General features: G+C 38.2%; 1 protein-coding gene across 1 annotated transcript in view; it reads right to left on the bottom strand.

Annotated features, from left to right (window-relative positions):
- LOC6048841 overlaps positions 1-16,708 on the bottom strand; it is a 61,544-nt gene that overhangs the window by 3,334 nt on the left and 41,502 nt on the right. The window contains exon 4 of the mRNA XM_038265893.1: positions 2,940-2,996. Coding sequence (XP_038121821.1) covers positions 2,940-2,996 — 57 coding nt within the window. The remainder of the gene's footprint in view (positions 1-2,939; positions 2,997-16,708) is intronic.

The raw sequence follows: 16,708 nt of genomic DNA, 5'->3' as shown, positions 1-16,708 counted from the left end.
TTGGCCACACCCGGAGTGGCCATTGCCCTGAGGGAAGGTTCTATCGGGGACATTTATCGAACCATTCGACTTGGGGCAATATGGGTATCAAAATTCATGATTTTTTATACTGGTGATAAAAATGATCATTTTGACAGGATTGGCCACACCCGGAGTGGCCATGGCCCTGAGGGAAGGTTCTACCGGGGGGATATTTATCGAACCATTCGACTTGGGGCAATATGGGTATCAAAATTCATGGTTTTTGATATTGGTAATGAAAATGGCCATTTTGACAGGATTGGCCACACCTGGAGTTTGCATGGCCCTGAGGGAAGTTTCTACCGGGGATATTTATCGAACCATACAAATTTGGCAATATGGGTATCAAAATTCATGGTTTTTGATACTGGTAATGAAAATGACCATTTTGGCAGGATTGGCCACACCCGGAGTGGCCATTGCTCTGAGGGAAGGTTCTACCGGGAGGACATTTACGGAACCATACAAATTTGGCAATATGGGTATCAAAATTCATGGTTTTTGATACTGGTAATGAAAATGACCATTTTGGCAGGATTGGCCACACCCGGAGTGGCCATTGCCCTAAGGGAAGGTTCTACCGGGAGGACATTTACGGAACCATACAAATTTGGGCAATATGGGTATCAAAATTCATGGTTTTTGATACTGGTAATGAAAATGACCATTTTGGCAGGATTGGCCACACCCGGAGTGGCCATTGCTCTGAGGGAAGGTTCTACCGGGAGGACATTTACGGAACCATACAAATTTGGCAATATGGGTATCAAAATTCATGGTTTTTGATACTGGTAATGAAAATTACCATTTTGGCAGGATTGGCCACACCCGGAGTGGCCATTGCCCTGAGGGAAGGTTCTATCGGGGACATTTATCGAACCATTCGACTTGGGGCAATATGGGTATCAAAATTCATGGTTTTTGATACTGGTAATGAAAATTACCATTTTGGCAGGATTGGCCACACCCGGAGTGGCCATTGCCCTGAGGGAAGGTTCTACCGGGAGGACATTTACGGAACCATACAAATTTGGGCAATATGGGTATCAAAATTCATGGTTTTTGATACTGGTAATGAAAATGGCCATTTTGGCAGGATTGGCCACACCCGGAGTGGCCATTGCTCTGAGGGAAGGTTCTACCGGGAGGACATTTACGGAACCATACAAATTTGGCAATATGGGTATCAAAATTCATGGTTTTTGATACTGGTAATGAAAATGACCATTTTGGCAGGATTGGCCACACCCGGAGTGGCCATTGCCCTGAGGGAAGGTTCTACCGGGAGGACATTTACGGAACCATACAAATTTGGGCAATATGGGTATCAAAATTCATGGTTTTTGATACTGGTAATGAAAATGACCATTTTGGCAGGATTGGCCACACCCGGAGTGGCCATTGCTCTGAGGGAAGGTTCTACCGGGAGGACATTTACGGAACCATACAAATTTGGCAATATGGGTATCAAAATTCATGGTTTTTGATACTGGTAATGAAAATTACCATTTTGGCAGGATTGGCCACACCCGGAGTGGCCATTGCCCTGAGGGAAGGTTCTATCGGGGACATTTATCGAACCATTCGACTTGGGGCAATATAGGTATCAAAATTCATGGTTTTTTATACTGGTGATAAAAATGATCATTTTGACAAGATTGGCCACACCCGGAGTGGCCATGGCCCTGAGGGAAGGTTCTACCGGGGGGATATTTATCGAACCATTCGACTTGGGGCAATATGGGTATCAAAATTCATGGTTTTTGATATTGGTAATGAAAATGGCCATTTTGACAGGATTGGCCACACCTGGAGTTTGCATGGCCCTGAGGGAAGTTTCTACCGGGGATATTTATCGAACCATACGACTTTGGCAACAGCTCTATCACTACCGTTTTTTCTGCCCCCCCCCCATCCATTTTGGCAATTTATATCCACAGAGGTGCCATTGATTGAATATTTTTAATTAGAATTAATTATTCAGGATAATAATAATGAAACAAATAGGCAAAGAATGAAAAAAATATAAATAAAAATAGCATGATTTTTAGAGTTTTGTACACAGTTCTTTGTCACATTGGTCATGTAGAACATAACCACCTGCACCTTTTCTCCACCTCTAGGGAACATTCCAAATCCTGTTTCATTGAATTCTTATAATTGTCCCTATCAAAATATCAGTTTGAATATGTATCTTACCAACGGCGGTCGGTACCAATCCCGAGAGTCTGAACGCGTTGCGTTATAGTCTGTATCACAGAGTCAGGGAGCGATTTTCTAGGGACATTCTGAGTGTACCCTGCTGTCGAATGATAAATGTTTGCCTGCTGTTCGATTCGTCTCTGTTCGGCCTCTTGGATCAACCAATGTCGATTATTATTTGCCCCGCTGGGTTTCTTCGCAGGTTGAAAGCTCCATTGCGGAGAACATTCCGTTTGGCTTCGTTGTCGCAACATGTGCGGAAACGAATCAGTGTTAAACTCGTTTGTGTTGTGAAGCAGGACTCTTTCGTTGGTCGTTTTTGGGTTTAGACAACCAATAGGCATTTCTGCTGGATAATTTAATGCATGCGAGCTTTTGCAAAATCGAGACTGATCGCGCAAAGGGTGACATACTGCAGTTAGTGTAGGATTGTTATTAACGATATTGTTGTAAATTGCTTGTTTATCACTCAATGATTGAAACTGGTCATGCTCATGGTTAGGCATATTAGACAAACATTTCCGCGGTTCACTATTTAGACTATATTGCTGCGAACGTAGTGGTTTTGCTGGTGGTATTGGCGGCGGAATGGGATTTCTCTCCTTAGTAGATATTAACATGAAACAAAACGAGAAGAACAAGCACAAAAAATATAAGTACAAAACATTAAAAGTTGTTAAGATAAAACAAAATTCTCCTATATTTGTATGACTTACCTTTACTTGCTCCATATCATGTAGGGCTTCTACATGGTTCGACATGTTTTGGGCATTCTATAAACGTAAAGGATATTTTAACGATTAGGTATCACAATTTTAATACGAAATGTTTTTTTATTAATTAACGTAATTTAATGAAATCATTTTCAAATAAACGATATTTTATACAAAATCCAAAACAAAATCAGAATGTCCACATGTTCAAAAAAAAAATCAAACCATCCACATTAACGACCCCCGGGTCTTTGTGGTCTCTATTGCAAGTTTCTACTGAACCTAGGAGTCCGAAGGCTTGAATGGGGAGAGCACCCAAACCTCTTTCTACTCCAAGGAACCTTCCACCCCAGTGTTTGAACTGACGACCTTTGGATTGCGAGTCCAACCGCCGCCAGCGATTCCACCGGAGTAGGCTTGGTTTGGTGTGTTGTTTGTACTTATGGCATGGAGACGACTCCTACACCTGGAATGACTTAACGGCCTAACAACAACCAAGGCCGGGACCGACATTTTACTTCCTCATCCGATGGAAGGTTGGAGCAGATGGGAATCGAACCCAGATTCATTTGCTTACAAAGCGGACAGCGTAACCATTCGGCCACGCACTGCTGCTGTCCACATGTTGTTATTTTTAAATCGGAGGTTGATCTACCAATGATGTAAAGATGTATGTTTGATTTAATTCGGCTGCTATAAGTAAACTAAATTCCTCTAAGACTACTTGCAACGCTGCTCTACTTTGTTCTAGCTGTTGCATTTTTTCAAATAGAACTGAAACAGACCACCCGCAACGCGGAGTTGCAGTTTTGATTTTCGAGCAGTATTTTGAAACCGGAAAAAACTGCTCGACGAGTTTGTTTCAAACGTGAGACGATTTGGAACTGGAATAGAACTCAGTTTAGAAAAAAATAGATATATACAGCAATTCCCCACGAAAACAGCATGGGAAAAAACAAAAGTGCTCGGATCGGGCTCAAAACTTTTCTGGGGGTTCCCTGGCCGAAATAATTAGACCCGTATTTTTTTGTTTGGTCATTAGGGTGACCTATGCCGTGTTAGGGTGGTCTAAAAAAATTGCCATTTTCGGAATTTTCTGGCAGAATTGGTTCTATTAGAATCCTTATAGAATGATTCTAGCAGGGCTGTCCGAACTCTGTAAGAATTTTGTTAGAATATTCTGACAGAGCGAAATCTGCTAGAATTTCATAAGAATTGTGTTAGAACAATCTGGCAGCGCAAAGTTTGTCAAAAATGACGTCATTTTCGCCAAACTACATTGCAACCGCCATCTTGTCAAAAATCGCGTGACAAAAAGTTGCCATCAGAAAAAGTAGCGTCGGCGTCGTTCCGTTGGCCGCCTGGCCAACCCGAATATGGTAAGAATAAAACTATAGGTTTCTTCCTTTAAGTTACTTTAATTCTTCAATTTCAATTCCACAGGCACGGTTTCCATTGCCTCGACCTGGAAGGCTCGATTAATTTTTAGGAAAACTGTCAGCAAAAACCACATGGCCGACGGAGAAACTTCACCACCAGCACCCTCAATTCCGGCGGCCGCTAATTGGAAATCAAGTTGGACATGTCAAGTTAGACGGCATATTTCCCGGATCCCCCGGAATCCTGCCGATTTCTCACCAAAAAGACACAGGAAAAACGAAGAAAAGTGACGATGAAGTGTAATTGAAAATTGAGTGTTAAATAAATTGATAAAGATTCTTGTGTTATGTTTTTGATATTGAATATTTTTAATTGTATGGTTATTTCCAAAATTTTGTGCCATTTGATTCTAACAAAATTCTAGCAGGATTCTAGCAGAATTCTTTGCCATCTTCTTCTAGCAAAATTCTTACAGAATTCTAACTGGAGGCCTGTCAGAATAGTTCTAGCAAAATTCTAGCAGGATTCTCACAGAACCGGTTGATTTCGCCGGCTTCTGCTAGAACCGGTTATTGCATTTGAGCTAGAATTCTCAAAGAATTCTTGAAAAAATCTAGCAGGATGATGGCAGCGTTCTAGTAAGAACATTTTCGCTCTGTAAGATTTCTCCAAGAATCCTGCGAGAACGCCGTGACTGGGTATGTTTGTATGGGAAAAATCATCAAAATGTATGGAGAAAAGCAACAGTTTTGCTTTTTTACCTGTGGAAGACGCCATAATAATCCTTTTCTGACCATTTCTCAGATGTAGAACCTTCATTAAGGGGTTACATACATGTAAATCGACAAAAATATAAGAGGTTGGCTTGGGTACACACTTAAACTTTTTTTAAATCTGTTTTAAGGGCATTAAAATATATATTTTAATTTATTATCAAAATAAATTTGAAGATCACAGTTCGCAAGCGATATTGAAGTGTTTTCACCAGTCACTAACACATATTGAGCACTCTGTGAACACAAAAGCCATTGTTTTACTGGCATTGTTTGCCAGGGATTTTTTTCCATTTGTGGAATTTTTCGGGGCGTAGCTCCCAAAATGGAACCGAAACGGGAATTTCCCATCAAGCTCCGGTTTGGGGTTGAGGCCCGGAATCCGAACAACGCGGAGATCTTCAAGTTCTTCAACAAGCAAGGATGGACCAGCGAGGATGGACCAGCGAGGACTTGAGCGCAATGTACCGCGACGACCACAGCGTGTTCGTGCGGTTCAAAACGGAACCGATGATGCGCGGTGCCCTGACCAAACTAGGGCCGAAGGTCAAGTTCGACTACGACAACGGAACCTCCCTGGAAGTGCAAGTACAGGCGGTCGCAGGTACGTTCAAGTACGTCCGGACTTCGGACTCCCCCCGGAAGTGGACGATCGGCACATCGTTACGACGATGTCCAAGTACGGTGCCATCCAGCACTTGATGCGGGAACGGTATTCGGTGGAAACTGGTTACCCGATCTGGAACGGGGTCAGGGGCCTCCACATCGAGCTGGTGTCGGAGATCCCTGCGCAGCTGACAATCCAGCACTGCAAGGCAAGGATCTACTACGACGGATTGCAGAACAAATGCTTCGGGTGTGGGGCACTTGATCACCTGAAGGCGATCTGCCCGAAACGGAACAGTGTCAACAAGCGGTTGCTCCAGAGTTTACGGCTCCTGCAGAGCAGCTTGCGTTGCCGCAGGGTGGAGGGGACGAGGTCGCGGAGGAGAGCGGCGATCAGTCCATGGACGAAGACGACGACAACCAGCAAAACGAAGGAGAAGTTTCGCCAAATGGCGCAGCTTCGACGGAGACGGACGCCGCCTGGACTGAGGCGAAGGGTAAAGGCACGAAGGGCAAGGGGAAGCGTGGTCGTCCACGAAAGCCCATCGAGTCGGACGCATCCGAGTCAGATGCGATAGGAGGAAAGCAGTTCATCGTACCAGCCCAAGGTGCCGATCTGCTGGCGGCGTTGGCGCTGCCGGAGCCGACGGGACCACGAACGAGATCGGCTTCCGAGCAACGATCACCACACGACAACAAGTAAAACATTTCAACTCTCGCAACCACTTTTTCCGGACATGACCCTTGCCCACCAGTAACTTGACTCTCTTCGGACACTGATACTAACACAAACGATAAGTCAATACTAACCCATACTAACTCAACTAACATTTACTAATACTGATAATACTAACCCAAGCCACACTAACATAATGAACTATCTGTATTCTATTGCCACCATAAATTTAAACAGCACCAACACGACAGTTGATAAGGGATTATTGAAGGATTTTGTATATAACCACGACATACATTTAAACAAACCTAATTCTGCATCAACGTTGATTGGGGGAGATTTTAATTGTATTTTGGACGCTGCCGACACTAAATGGCCCTACAAGATTTTTTCTTGTGGATTTAAAAGTTTGATTGATCTATTTGCTTATAAAGATATTGCTAAACTTAGAAAAGAAAACCAATTCACCTTTTATCGAGGTGATTCCGCCTCCAGACTAGATAGGTTTTATGCGCCTTCTAGTTTGGTGGAAAATGTTGTAGCTTGCTCTACGTTGCCCCTCGCTTTCTCGGATCACCACTCTGTAGTTATTAAAATAAAATATTTAAATGGGAACTTATTGACAAAAGGGCGTGGCTATTGGAAAATCAATCCCTCTTTACTATCAATGAATAATATAACTGACAAATTTAAACAAGAGTACGAAAATCTTAAGCAAAGGAATGTATATAATTATAATTTTAATAGGTTGTGGAATCAACATTTTAAAAATAAAGTTAAACAATTTTATAAAAATGAAAGTTACAATTTAAATCTTACGGTCAGGAATTCTAAGTCAGCTCTGTTGAGCTCTCTAAACAATTTATCGAAGCGTTTGGTTGAAGGGGAAGATGTGGCAGATGAAATGAGTATTGTGAAATCTAAACTAATGAATTTAGAACAAACTCGGTTGAAAAATCTTGGGGAAAAAATGTCGTCGAGCACAATCGCAGAGGGGGAAAAAATGACAGTTTATCAGCTTTCAAATTCGATACATCGTGGGAGTTCTTTCGGTCTTCGTTAGAAAGACATTTCAAACGGAAATATTGTTACTGAAAGTGCCAAAATAAAAAAGTATTAATCCAGCTGCGTGTAAAAGCCCTGGGTGTAAAATAGATATTGCATTATCTTATGGGTCATTCCATCTCAACTGTGCACGAAAAAGTGCAAATTTGAAAATTACCCTCTCCGATCCTGCTCAAATTTGGCAGAGCTGTTGATACTATCAAAACATGCAAGAATCCCGAATTTCATCCAAATCGGACCACCCCCTCCATTTTTGTACCTCCCCAAAATTCCGACTTTTTGGCGATTTTTCACCAAACCTCCTAGTTTCAAACGGCGATAGCTCAGGAACCACAAATCTTAGAAGGTCGGTCTTAGACTAAATTTTGAAGGAAATTGGACGTAGAATCCATTTCCGTGATCAAAATGCTGATTAATTTACTTTTTTCTACCTGTATTGCGCAATTGAAAAATTTAAACGGCCGTATCTCAAAACACCCCAACTTATTTTTATTATTTGACCTCACCATTGTGTTCCCCGGCCAATTTTACATAAGAATCACCTATCGAAATGAAATGAATATGTTTCGTTCCAGAGATATCGAATTTTAAAGTTTTGTATTTCGAGATTACCTACATCAGCTTCATTCGCCGTATCTGCTAGAACAGGGGTGACCAAAGTATGGCCCGCGAGCCAAACGTGGCCCGCGAGGTGGTGTTTTGTGGCCCGCGGAGCCATTTTGATTGATCATGCAAAATGGCCCGTGGAACGTTTGTAAAGAGATTTCATACTTTTATAAAATCTAAGATTATTTATAAAAATAGAGTAATATGTTTTTATGTTTTTTTTTTGTTAATATAAAAACTACTAATTTATTAACATTTTGATCCTCAATTTTCGAAACAAGTATTTTGTTTAAAAATCTTTTTAATGAGAACAATTTTACACGATTCAATGTGAGTGAAACTAGTAAATATCGTCAAAACATTAAAAAACATTTTTTAGAATGTTTATAAAACATTTAAATTTGACTTAGGTAGAAATCAGTAATAATTGCAAAAGTATTCTATATTGATTTGAAAGTCATAATGACCATTTTCATAATCTGACTATCAATCTTCCCTCGTGATTCATACTCAGGACGGCAGGATAACGAATCTGATTGACAAAATGTTGAAATCGGAGAATTAGGGTTGTTGCAAATATTTTACATAGCTTTTGTTGCTCAACCCTCCCCTCCTTCCCCATCTTCAAAAATTGGCTCAAATAATCAGGTGCATAGTTTTTTTTTAAATGCTTCATAATATCAATGGAAATGTAAGTGCAATCAGCTGAAATCAATTAAAATTGCTATAAGTGTTTTTCGCTAAAATGTTTTGTTTTTTCGTCAAATCTTCCTTTTTTATATTGTGATTGCAAACTTTACGAGTGTTTTAAACATTTTCTAATTTTTTTGTTTGTTGAAATGGTGGATTTCTGGCTCTCAACGACTTTTCTTTAGTTACACTCAATTTAAATATAAAATTACGCCGTTTTACATGTCACTATTTTCAAAATATAAAAAAAATCCTTTAAAATTGAATGAAAACACAAGTACATTCAAATATTTGTTTTTCATATACCTAAAACACTCAAAGTAACACTTATAGAAAACTATCATTTTGTCTTTTCTACAATTTTAATTAACGAAAATGTTATTAATTAATGTTATGTAAAAATAACAGAAATTTCAAAAATCTTCAACTGACATATAACTTCAAATTAAAATAAAGTTTTTTTTTTAAATAAACTATTTTGTAAATTTGGCCCGCAAGCTCATTTGAGGTTCAAATTTGGCCCGGCCATCAAAAACTTTGAGCACCCCTGTGCTAGAAGCACACATGCGGGTTGATCAATAACTGCTACCTGGTGTTCTGGGAGATGATTATTTTAATTTATATTTTTATAATTTTACGCAAATATTTATTCAAATGGCTTTTTTCATAATTTTTATTTTTATAATTTTACGCAAATATTTATTCAAATGCCTAATAGGGAAAATTCTCGTATGTTTGGCAGGTTAAGTCCTTGCTCCTAGTTTCGTCCAATTTGCTCATTTGCACTATTTAAACAACACATTTTGCAAAACTTTTGATAGAAACCTGCTTGTTCACTTCTTATTGAGCTATTTATCACTCGATTTCAGTTGAAAACGCTTTTAAACAGCTGTAATGGAATGCCAAAGCGCTGATATGGCAACATTAGAGGAACGCTGGAATTAGATGCTGTTCCCCTACCTAGATCAATCTATTTTTGTGAAAGGAATATTTATTGGGTTATTTTTTTATGCACCGTTTTTTTACGTGTTGCTAACCGTTTTAGAATACCTCCGAGGCCATGACTAGGGTCTTTACCATGGGCGGTAGCAAAATAGTGTCATTCAGCAACAACCCCAAAACCCGCTTTATTATTATTATTATTTTTATAGTTTATGATTGACACTTTACCTTAATTGGGCAAATCTGATTTATGGTTTAAAAGATTGATCATATTAAGTCAATTTTTATATTGTGAGCCAGCTCCATTCAATAAAAAGATGATTTTGGTCAAGGTACATTTAATTTAAAAAAATCATCAAACGTGAGGACAGCAGCCGTATTGTGTTCAAAGAATCCAAGAATGATAGAAGAAAAAAACACTGTTGTTCGGACGGTGTCGAAATCATCGCAACTAAATTTGGGGAATTAGCCGCTTTGCAGCAGATCAAACTTTGTGATTTTTTTTACATTTTTCAGTTTTATACTTTCCAGAAATCCTTTTCCTATTCCTTGTGATCGTCCTTTACTAGAGTACAACGTATCAACAAATTTTATTCATTTTAATTCATATTTTTTACTCAATAATGTATCGTGCTAAGTGCCCGATGTTACTAACAAGATTAATTGCATTTTCCTCTCGCTCCGTCGGAATCCAATTCTGCCCTTTACTGTGTGTCATTATTGCTCTGTCCTGTGGGTTAACACAGAAATTCACTTCATTCATTTTTTTGAGCAGATAAACATTCGCGATTAAACTCCAGTTTCCTACAGTGTTATACAGTTAATTTTTGCCCAATTTGATAAAGATTATTTATGATGAAATATTATTTCAATAAATGACCAGGTAGCAGTTATTGATCAGCCCGCCTGTGTGCTTCTAGCAGATGCGGCGAATGAAGCTGATGTAGGTAATCTCGAAAACACAAAACTTTAAAATTCGATATCTCTGGAACGAAATATATTCAATTTTGTCGATAAGTGATTCTTATGTAAAATTGGCCGGGAAACACAATGGTGAGGTCAAATAAAAAAAATAAGTTGCGCAATACAGGTACACAGCTAAAAAAGTAGTAACCCAGCTGCGTGTAAAAGGCCTGGGTGTAAAATAAATATTGCATTATTTTATGCAAATTTATGTGATTTTACACTCTGAAATATGTAGCCCATCAGTATGGGAAACCTATTTGACCGAAATGTCAAGCTCATATATGCGTTTATCCTTTCAGATTTTCATCGGTCTGATGGCCAAGTGGGCTAAGGCGCCAGTCCTTACTGTTGGTGCTGGGTTTGAATCCCGTCGGTTGCAACTTTTTTTTGTGTGTTGCAAAAATTGTACATGCAGTGTGTAATATTAAGTTTTTATTTTGACGAAGGTGATGTGCATGCTTTTGCATGCGATTTTACCATCGGATTTTTTGCTGTGTAGAAAAAATAAATTAATCAGCATTTTGATCACGGAAATGGATTCTACGTCCAATTTCCTTCAAAATTGAGTCCAAGACCGACCTTCTAAGATTTGTGGTTCCTGAGCTATCGCCGTTTGAAACCAGGAGGTTTGGTCAAAAATCGCCAAATAGTCGAAATTTTGGGGAGGTACAAAAATGGAGGGGGTGGTCCGATTTGGATGAAATTCGGGATTCTTGCATGTTTTGATAGTATCAACAGCCCTGCCAAATTTGAGCAGGATCGGAGAGGGTAATTTTCAAATGCTGTTCCGCTTCAGATGGAATGACCCTTATGCAATCTTATGTGATTTTACACCCTGAAATATGTAGCCCATCAGTATGGGAAACCTACTTGACCGAAATGTCAAGCTCGTATATGCATTTATCCTTAAAGCTTTACATCGTTCTGATGGCCGAGTGGGCTAAGGCGCCAGTCCTTACTGTTGGTGCTGGGTTTGAATCCCGTCGGTTGCAACTTTTTTTTTGTGTTTGCAAAAATTGTACATGCAGTGTGTAATATTAAGTGTTTATTTTGACCAAGGTGATGTGCATGCTTTTGCATGCGATTTTACCATCGGATTTTTTGCTGTGTTGACCAAGACGAAGCAGACGATATTTTACAAAATGTAACCAAGAATTTAACGATTGAGGAAAAACAAAGTTTAGAAGAGTACATAAGTGTTGAAGAAATCGCTGCAACTTTAAAATTATGCAACCGTAAAAAGTCGCCTGGCCCGGACGGGCTGACTTATGAATTTTATCTAACGCACTTTGAAATTTTAAAATTTGATATTTGTAAACTTTTGAATGCATATCTTAGTGGAGAATTAATTCCTCCAAAAGAATTCTCAGAAGGAATAATCACTTTGATACCTAAAAAAGGTGATACAACTCTTTTACAGAATCAAAGACCAATCAGCTTATTAAACACAGATTATAAACTTTTTACAAAAATTTTTGCTAATAGGATAGAGTCAAAAATTGGAAATTTAATAGATATAGGGCAAAGTGCATGTATTACAGGGCGTTCATGCACAGATAATCTTAATGATGTTCGACGTATTTTAACTAAATCGATTGAAAGTAAGAGCTTCAAAGGTTTTTTGCTTAGTTTGGATCTCGAAAAACTTTTGATAAAGTTAGTCATAATTTTCTATGGATTGTTTTAAAAATGTTTGGATTTTCAGATAAGTTGATAAGTTGCTTGAAGTGATTATATGGAAAAGCTTCTTCTAAAATATTGTTTAATGGTTTTCATACGGAGGAGATTAGAATTAGGTGTTCGGTCCGTCAAGGCTGTCCTTTGAGTATGATTTTATTTGTTTTATATATAGAATCTCTTATTAGGAATATTGATCAGGCCATACTCGGGGTTCTTACGTTTAATAAATTCCTCAGAGTCATTGCCTTCGCTGATGATTGAAATGTGCTTTTAAGAAACAATGAAGAGTTTGATATTGTCCTCAATATTATTGACTCTTTCTCTCAATGTTCAAAAATAAAGTTAAACAAAGATAAATCATGTTTTTGGAGGATAAATAAATCTACAGGAGGTCCCTTTATGGTTAAGGAAACAGAAAATTTAAATTTGCTCGGGGTGACCTTTAAGAGCAATTGGAGCAATACTATTGATTATAACTTCGAAAAATTAATAAATGGGATAAAATATAGGACCAACTTAAATAATTTTCGCCCGTGTGGATCAATCGGACCGCGCACTGGACTCAAAATCCAGAGGTCGCCGGTTCGAATCCCGCGGCGGGCGCTCTAAAATTCTTTGTGTGAATATGGGTATTCGGCGCCGTCGCTCCGTGCCATACTTTCATACACTTAGGGTCCCAGGGCGGCGAAGTCCTTGTAGATAAAAAGGAAGACACTTGTGGTTGGTACTAGCAATGGTGGCAAACAGCTATAAAGTCAACTTCGTTTTTTTTAAATAATTTTCGAACAATGGATTTAATTCAAAAAGTTTGGTATTTAAACACATTTATTCTTTCTAAGTTGTGGTATCTCTCACAAGTTTTACCACCAAAAAATAAGCATATTGCTTCAATTAGGAAAATATCGGGAAATGTTGTATTTTTAGAGTTGACAAAAGGCAGCTATATTTAGATATGGACCGCGGTGGATTGGGTTTCATTGATCCAGAAGCCAAGTGCAAAGCATTATTTATAAAAAATATTTTAAAAGAATCAGATGACAACTCTCAAGATGAAAAATACTTATTAAATTTTAATCATTTACAAAGATTGACGAGAAATGGCAGGGAATGGGTAGAAGAATCAAATAGGCTAATCAACGACAATATTCAACTACAACAATAACAACTTTACCGTACTTTCATTGATCAATACAAATTTACCCCACTATTGAAACAGAGTTTCCTTTAATTAACTGGAACATACTTTGGAATTTAATAAATCAACCATATTTTTTGTCACATGATAAATCTAAACTTTATTTACTTTTCAACGATCTTGTACCAAACAAGCGCAAATTATTACATTATAATATAGGAAGAGTGGAAAATGAAATTTGTGAAGTTTGTGGTGAGATAGACACTAATATACATCGAGTTCGTAGTTGTCTAGCCGGGAAAGAAATTCGCGATTGGGTTTTGGGAATTTTTCGAAAAAGGGTTTCAGTTTCGGCTAAGCAAATAGATGATCTTTTTTCTGGCGAATTGATACTGAAAGTTTTCCCCAAAGGGCTGCGATGTGGCTTGCTGTACACTTTGTCGCTTACTGTGTGGATAAATTTCCCCGTTTCAATTTGTTTATTTTCCAGAGGAGCATAATATAAGAGAGTTTAGATGGAATTCGATAGGTTTAGTGAAGAAGTATTTTGAGGATTATTTGAACATTTGTTAAAAAGCGTAGGGAGTAGATGTCATCGTGTGTGGTGCCTGCATTTTGTAAAGTTACAATGCAATAGAAAAATAAAGGATGTTTTAGAAAAAGAAAGATATTTGGTTGTATCATTGCCGAGATATAGCCATTTTAATTTAGAAGTTTCAAAAAACGGGTGCCACGATATCTCCACACTGGTTTTTGGTGAAGCTTCGTTAAACCGGTCCTGTGTGCATGACGAAGCCCGATTTTCAAAAAAAAAAAAATGTTTGAAAAGAAGATAAAAATATTTTTATGTTTTTCATATAAAAAATCGCCAGTTTTTGATTTTTGTATTTTTTTTAAAAAGCAAAATTTCAAAATTGGGCTTCGTCATGCACACGGGATATGTCTTGCAAGTCTTCATCTCAAATTTCAGCCAATTTGGTCCATCCCATCTCGAGATATTGTGGCACCCGTAAATCAACTCGGTGTTCAGAGAAAAACGCTCACAAAGTTCGACAGTTCGCTTTGCGCATGGCAAAATTTTAAACGTAAATCGTCTCTTACTCAGTTTAATCTTGAAATATATTCATGAAACTTTCAGGAGTGATTGAAAATCATCTTTAAATTTTTCTGGATTTATTAAATTTTCTGAAATATGATTTTTTGATTTTCTACATGTATGTTCTCCCTTAAATTTAAAACGACTTTCCCGAAGACACTACCGCGAAGTTATTAGCGCCCAAAACTGACCGTTTTTGCGCGGCCAACGATGTTTATTTCCAATTCGCACATGCACGTGCTCTCTCTCAGGTTCAAACTCTCTCACGAGCTTGCTCGCCTGCCTGCCTGCATGTCTGTATACCTACAAGCGCGCGCGCTGTTTCTCTGCTTGAACTTTGGTCATCGTTTTCGTTTGCCGACCGCTTCGCTGCGTTCCTGGCATGTTTATTATAATTTTCAACTAAAACAGAACATTTTTGTTAAAGCAAACTACCTAAAGTAACAAAATTGGTATTACCTGAAGATTTTTTTTTAAATAATTGAATTATTATCATGTTTATTTAGCATATACGAACAACTGCTTGTAATGCTTAGACAAATAAACAAACCCTGTTCACCTGACATTTGCTGTAATTTTTTAATGAGCCTAAGCTGTCTTTTCTTTAAATTATTTTTTTAGAGCATTTTTTTATTTTATTTTTTTTACATAATAATAGAGGGATCGAAGTAAGCCTCGCGTGTGTGCGGATCGAAAAAAAAAATCGCTGTCAATTTCCTCCCTCAATTGCAGGGTTGCGAATGAGCGAGCGCTCACGGAAGACGTGCTCTTTCCAGCTAGAGCGTGAGTTTTTATCAGGTAGCTCGTGCTCGCTCACGCTCACCGGAGCGTTTTGCGCTCACGTGAGCTGGTGAGTCAAAGTAGGTAGCAGCTGCGCGTTTCAAATGAAGTTTCTAAAACTATCTCAGCGCAAGCAGGGAAACAAACAGGAAAGGGGTCGAATAAACAAAATAAGTAATTAAATAAATTTAGTCAACGAACTAATCAAGGAACAAAAAACTAAATGTTAATATCCTGTGGTTGGTGCGAATACTGTAAATGTTTGTTTTCAGTATATTGCTTCTCATGAAGGAAATTTATAGAAAGGAATGAAACAAATATCTTTAAATTTGTTAATGTTACTGTTACTGCTCTCGTCATCAGATAGGAATCAAACCCAGGATCATTTGCTTACAGAGCAAACACCGTAACCATTGCTCCTAAAGACCAACCAAACTTATCAGATATAAACAAAATGAAGATTGTCAGCAAAATCCTCCTGTTACTGAGGCAAAACTTCAACAAAATCTTCATGGCCTGTGTACTAAGCCAAGACAGATGGTTGAATCAGATGTTCTACAGTGTCGAGGAATAAAAAACCATTACTGTATGAAATTTCTAAAGTTGCCCTTTGTGCAGCGCTTGGATAAATGCACAAAGAGAATTAGCAAAAAAAAAGAATGATCCACTCGTGATTTTAAGGTTAAAATGGATTTACAACAGGTACACACAAAGAAAAAATATTCTAAATTTAAAAAGATCGTTCTTTGGATTAAAAGTTCGCGTTCGTGAATTTTCGTAGAAAGTTCAAACTTTTTAATTTGAAAGTTGGAAAGTTGTTGATACTACCATGCATTTCTGGAACAAATCGTTGTATCGGTCAGTGTTGCGATTTTGAGCGCTCATCCGCTCATGAGCGAGCATTTTCGCTCATTCGTGAGGAGGAGCGCGACGCGAGCTAGCTCACGTTTGCTCGTGCTCGTGTTTGCTCATTTATTTTATGAGCGAAAATGCTCATTGCTCGCGCTCGCGCTCATTTTTGCTCATTGAGCAAAATGAGCGGCATTTTTTTACCTGTACCGGGTAAACGATGTAACTTTTTTTTCAGCAGAGCTTCGAGGTTGTTTTTTTTTAAATGGAGGCTTGAATAGGCTAATCTTAATAATATTGGATGAAGTTATTTTTCATAATTTTTGTTTTGAAGCTTGTTTTGGAGTCAGAGTTAAGGTGTTACATTAAGATCTTTACTCAGTAAAAAAACACAGTAAGATTACATCTGGGAAGGGGTACATCTTTTATGTTAGAAAAATGCGTAAATTTACTTCTGAATATGTGTAATTTTACCACTTTTCTGGTGTAATGCCACTTTTTCAGTCTAAATCGAGGTAAAATTATAAC

The sequence above is a fragment of the Culex quinquefasciatus genome, chromosome 3 (assembly GCF_015732765.1).
Source record: "Culex quinquefasciatus strain JHB chromosome 3, VPISU_Cqui_1.0_pri_paternal, whole genome shotgun sequence".
Lineage (NCBI taxonomy): Eukaryota > Metazoa > Arthropoda > Insecta > Diptera > Culicidae > Culex > Culex quinquefasciatus.
This window is presented reverse-complemented; position numbering and strand designations above follow the sequence as displayed.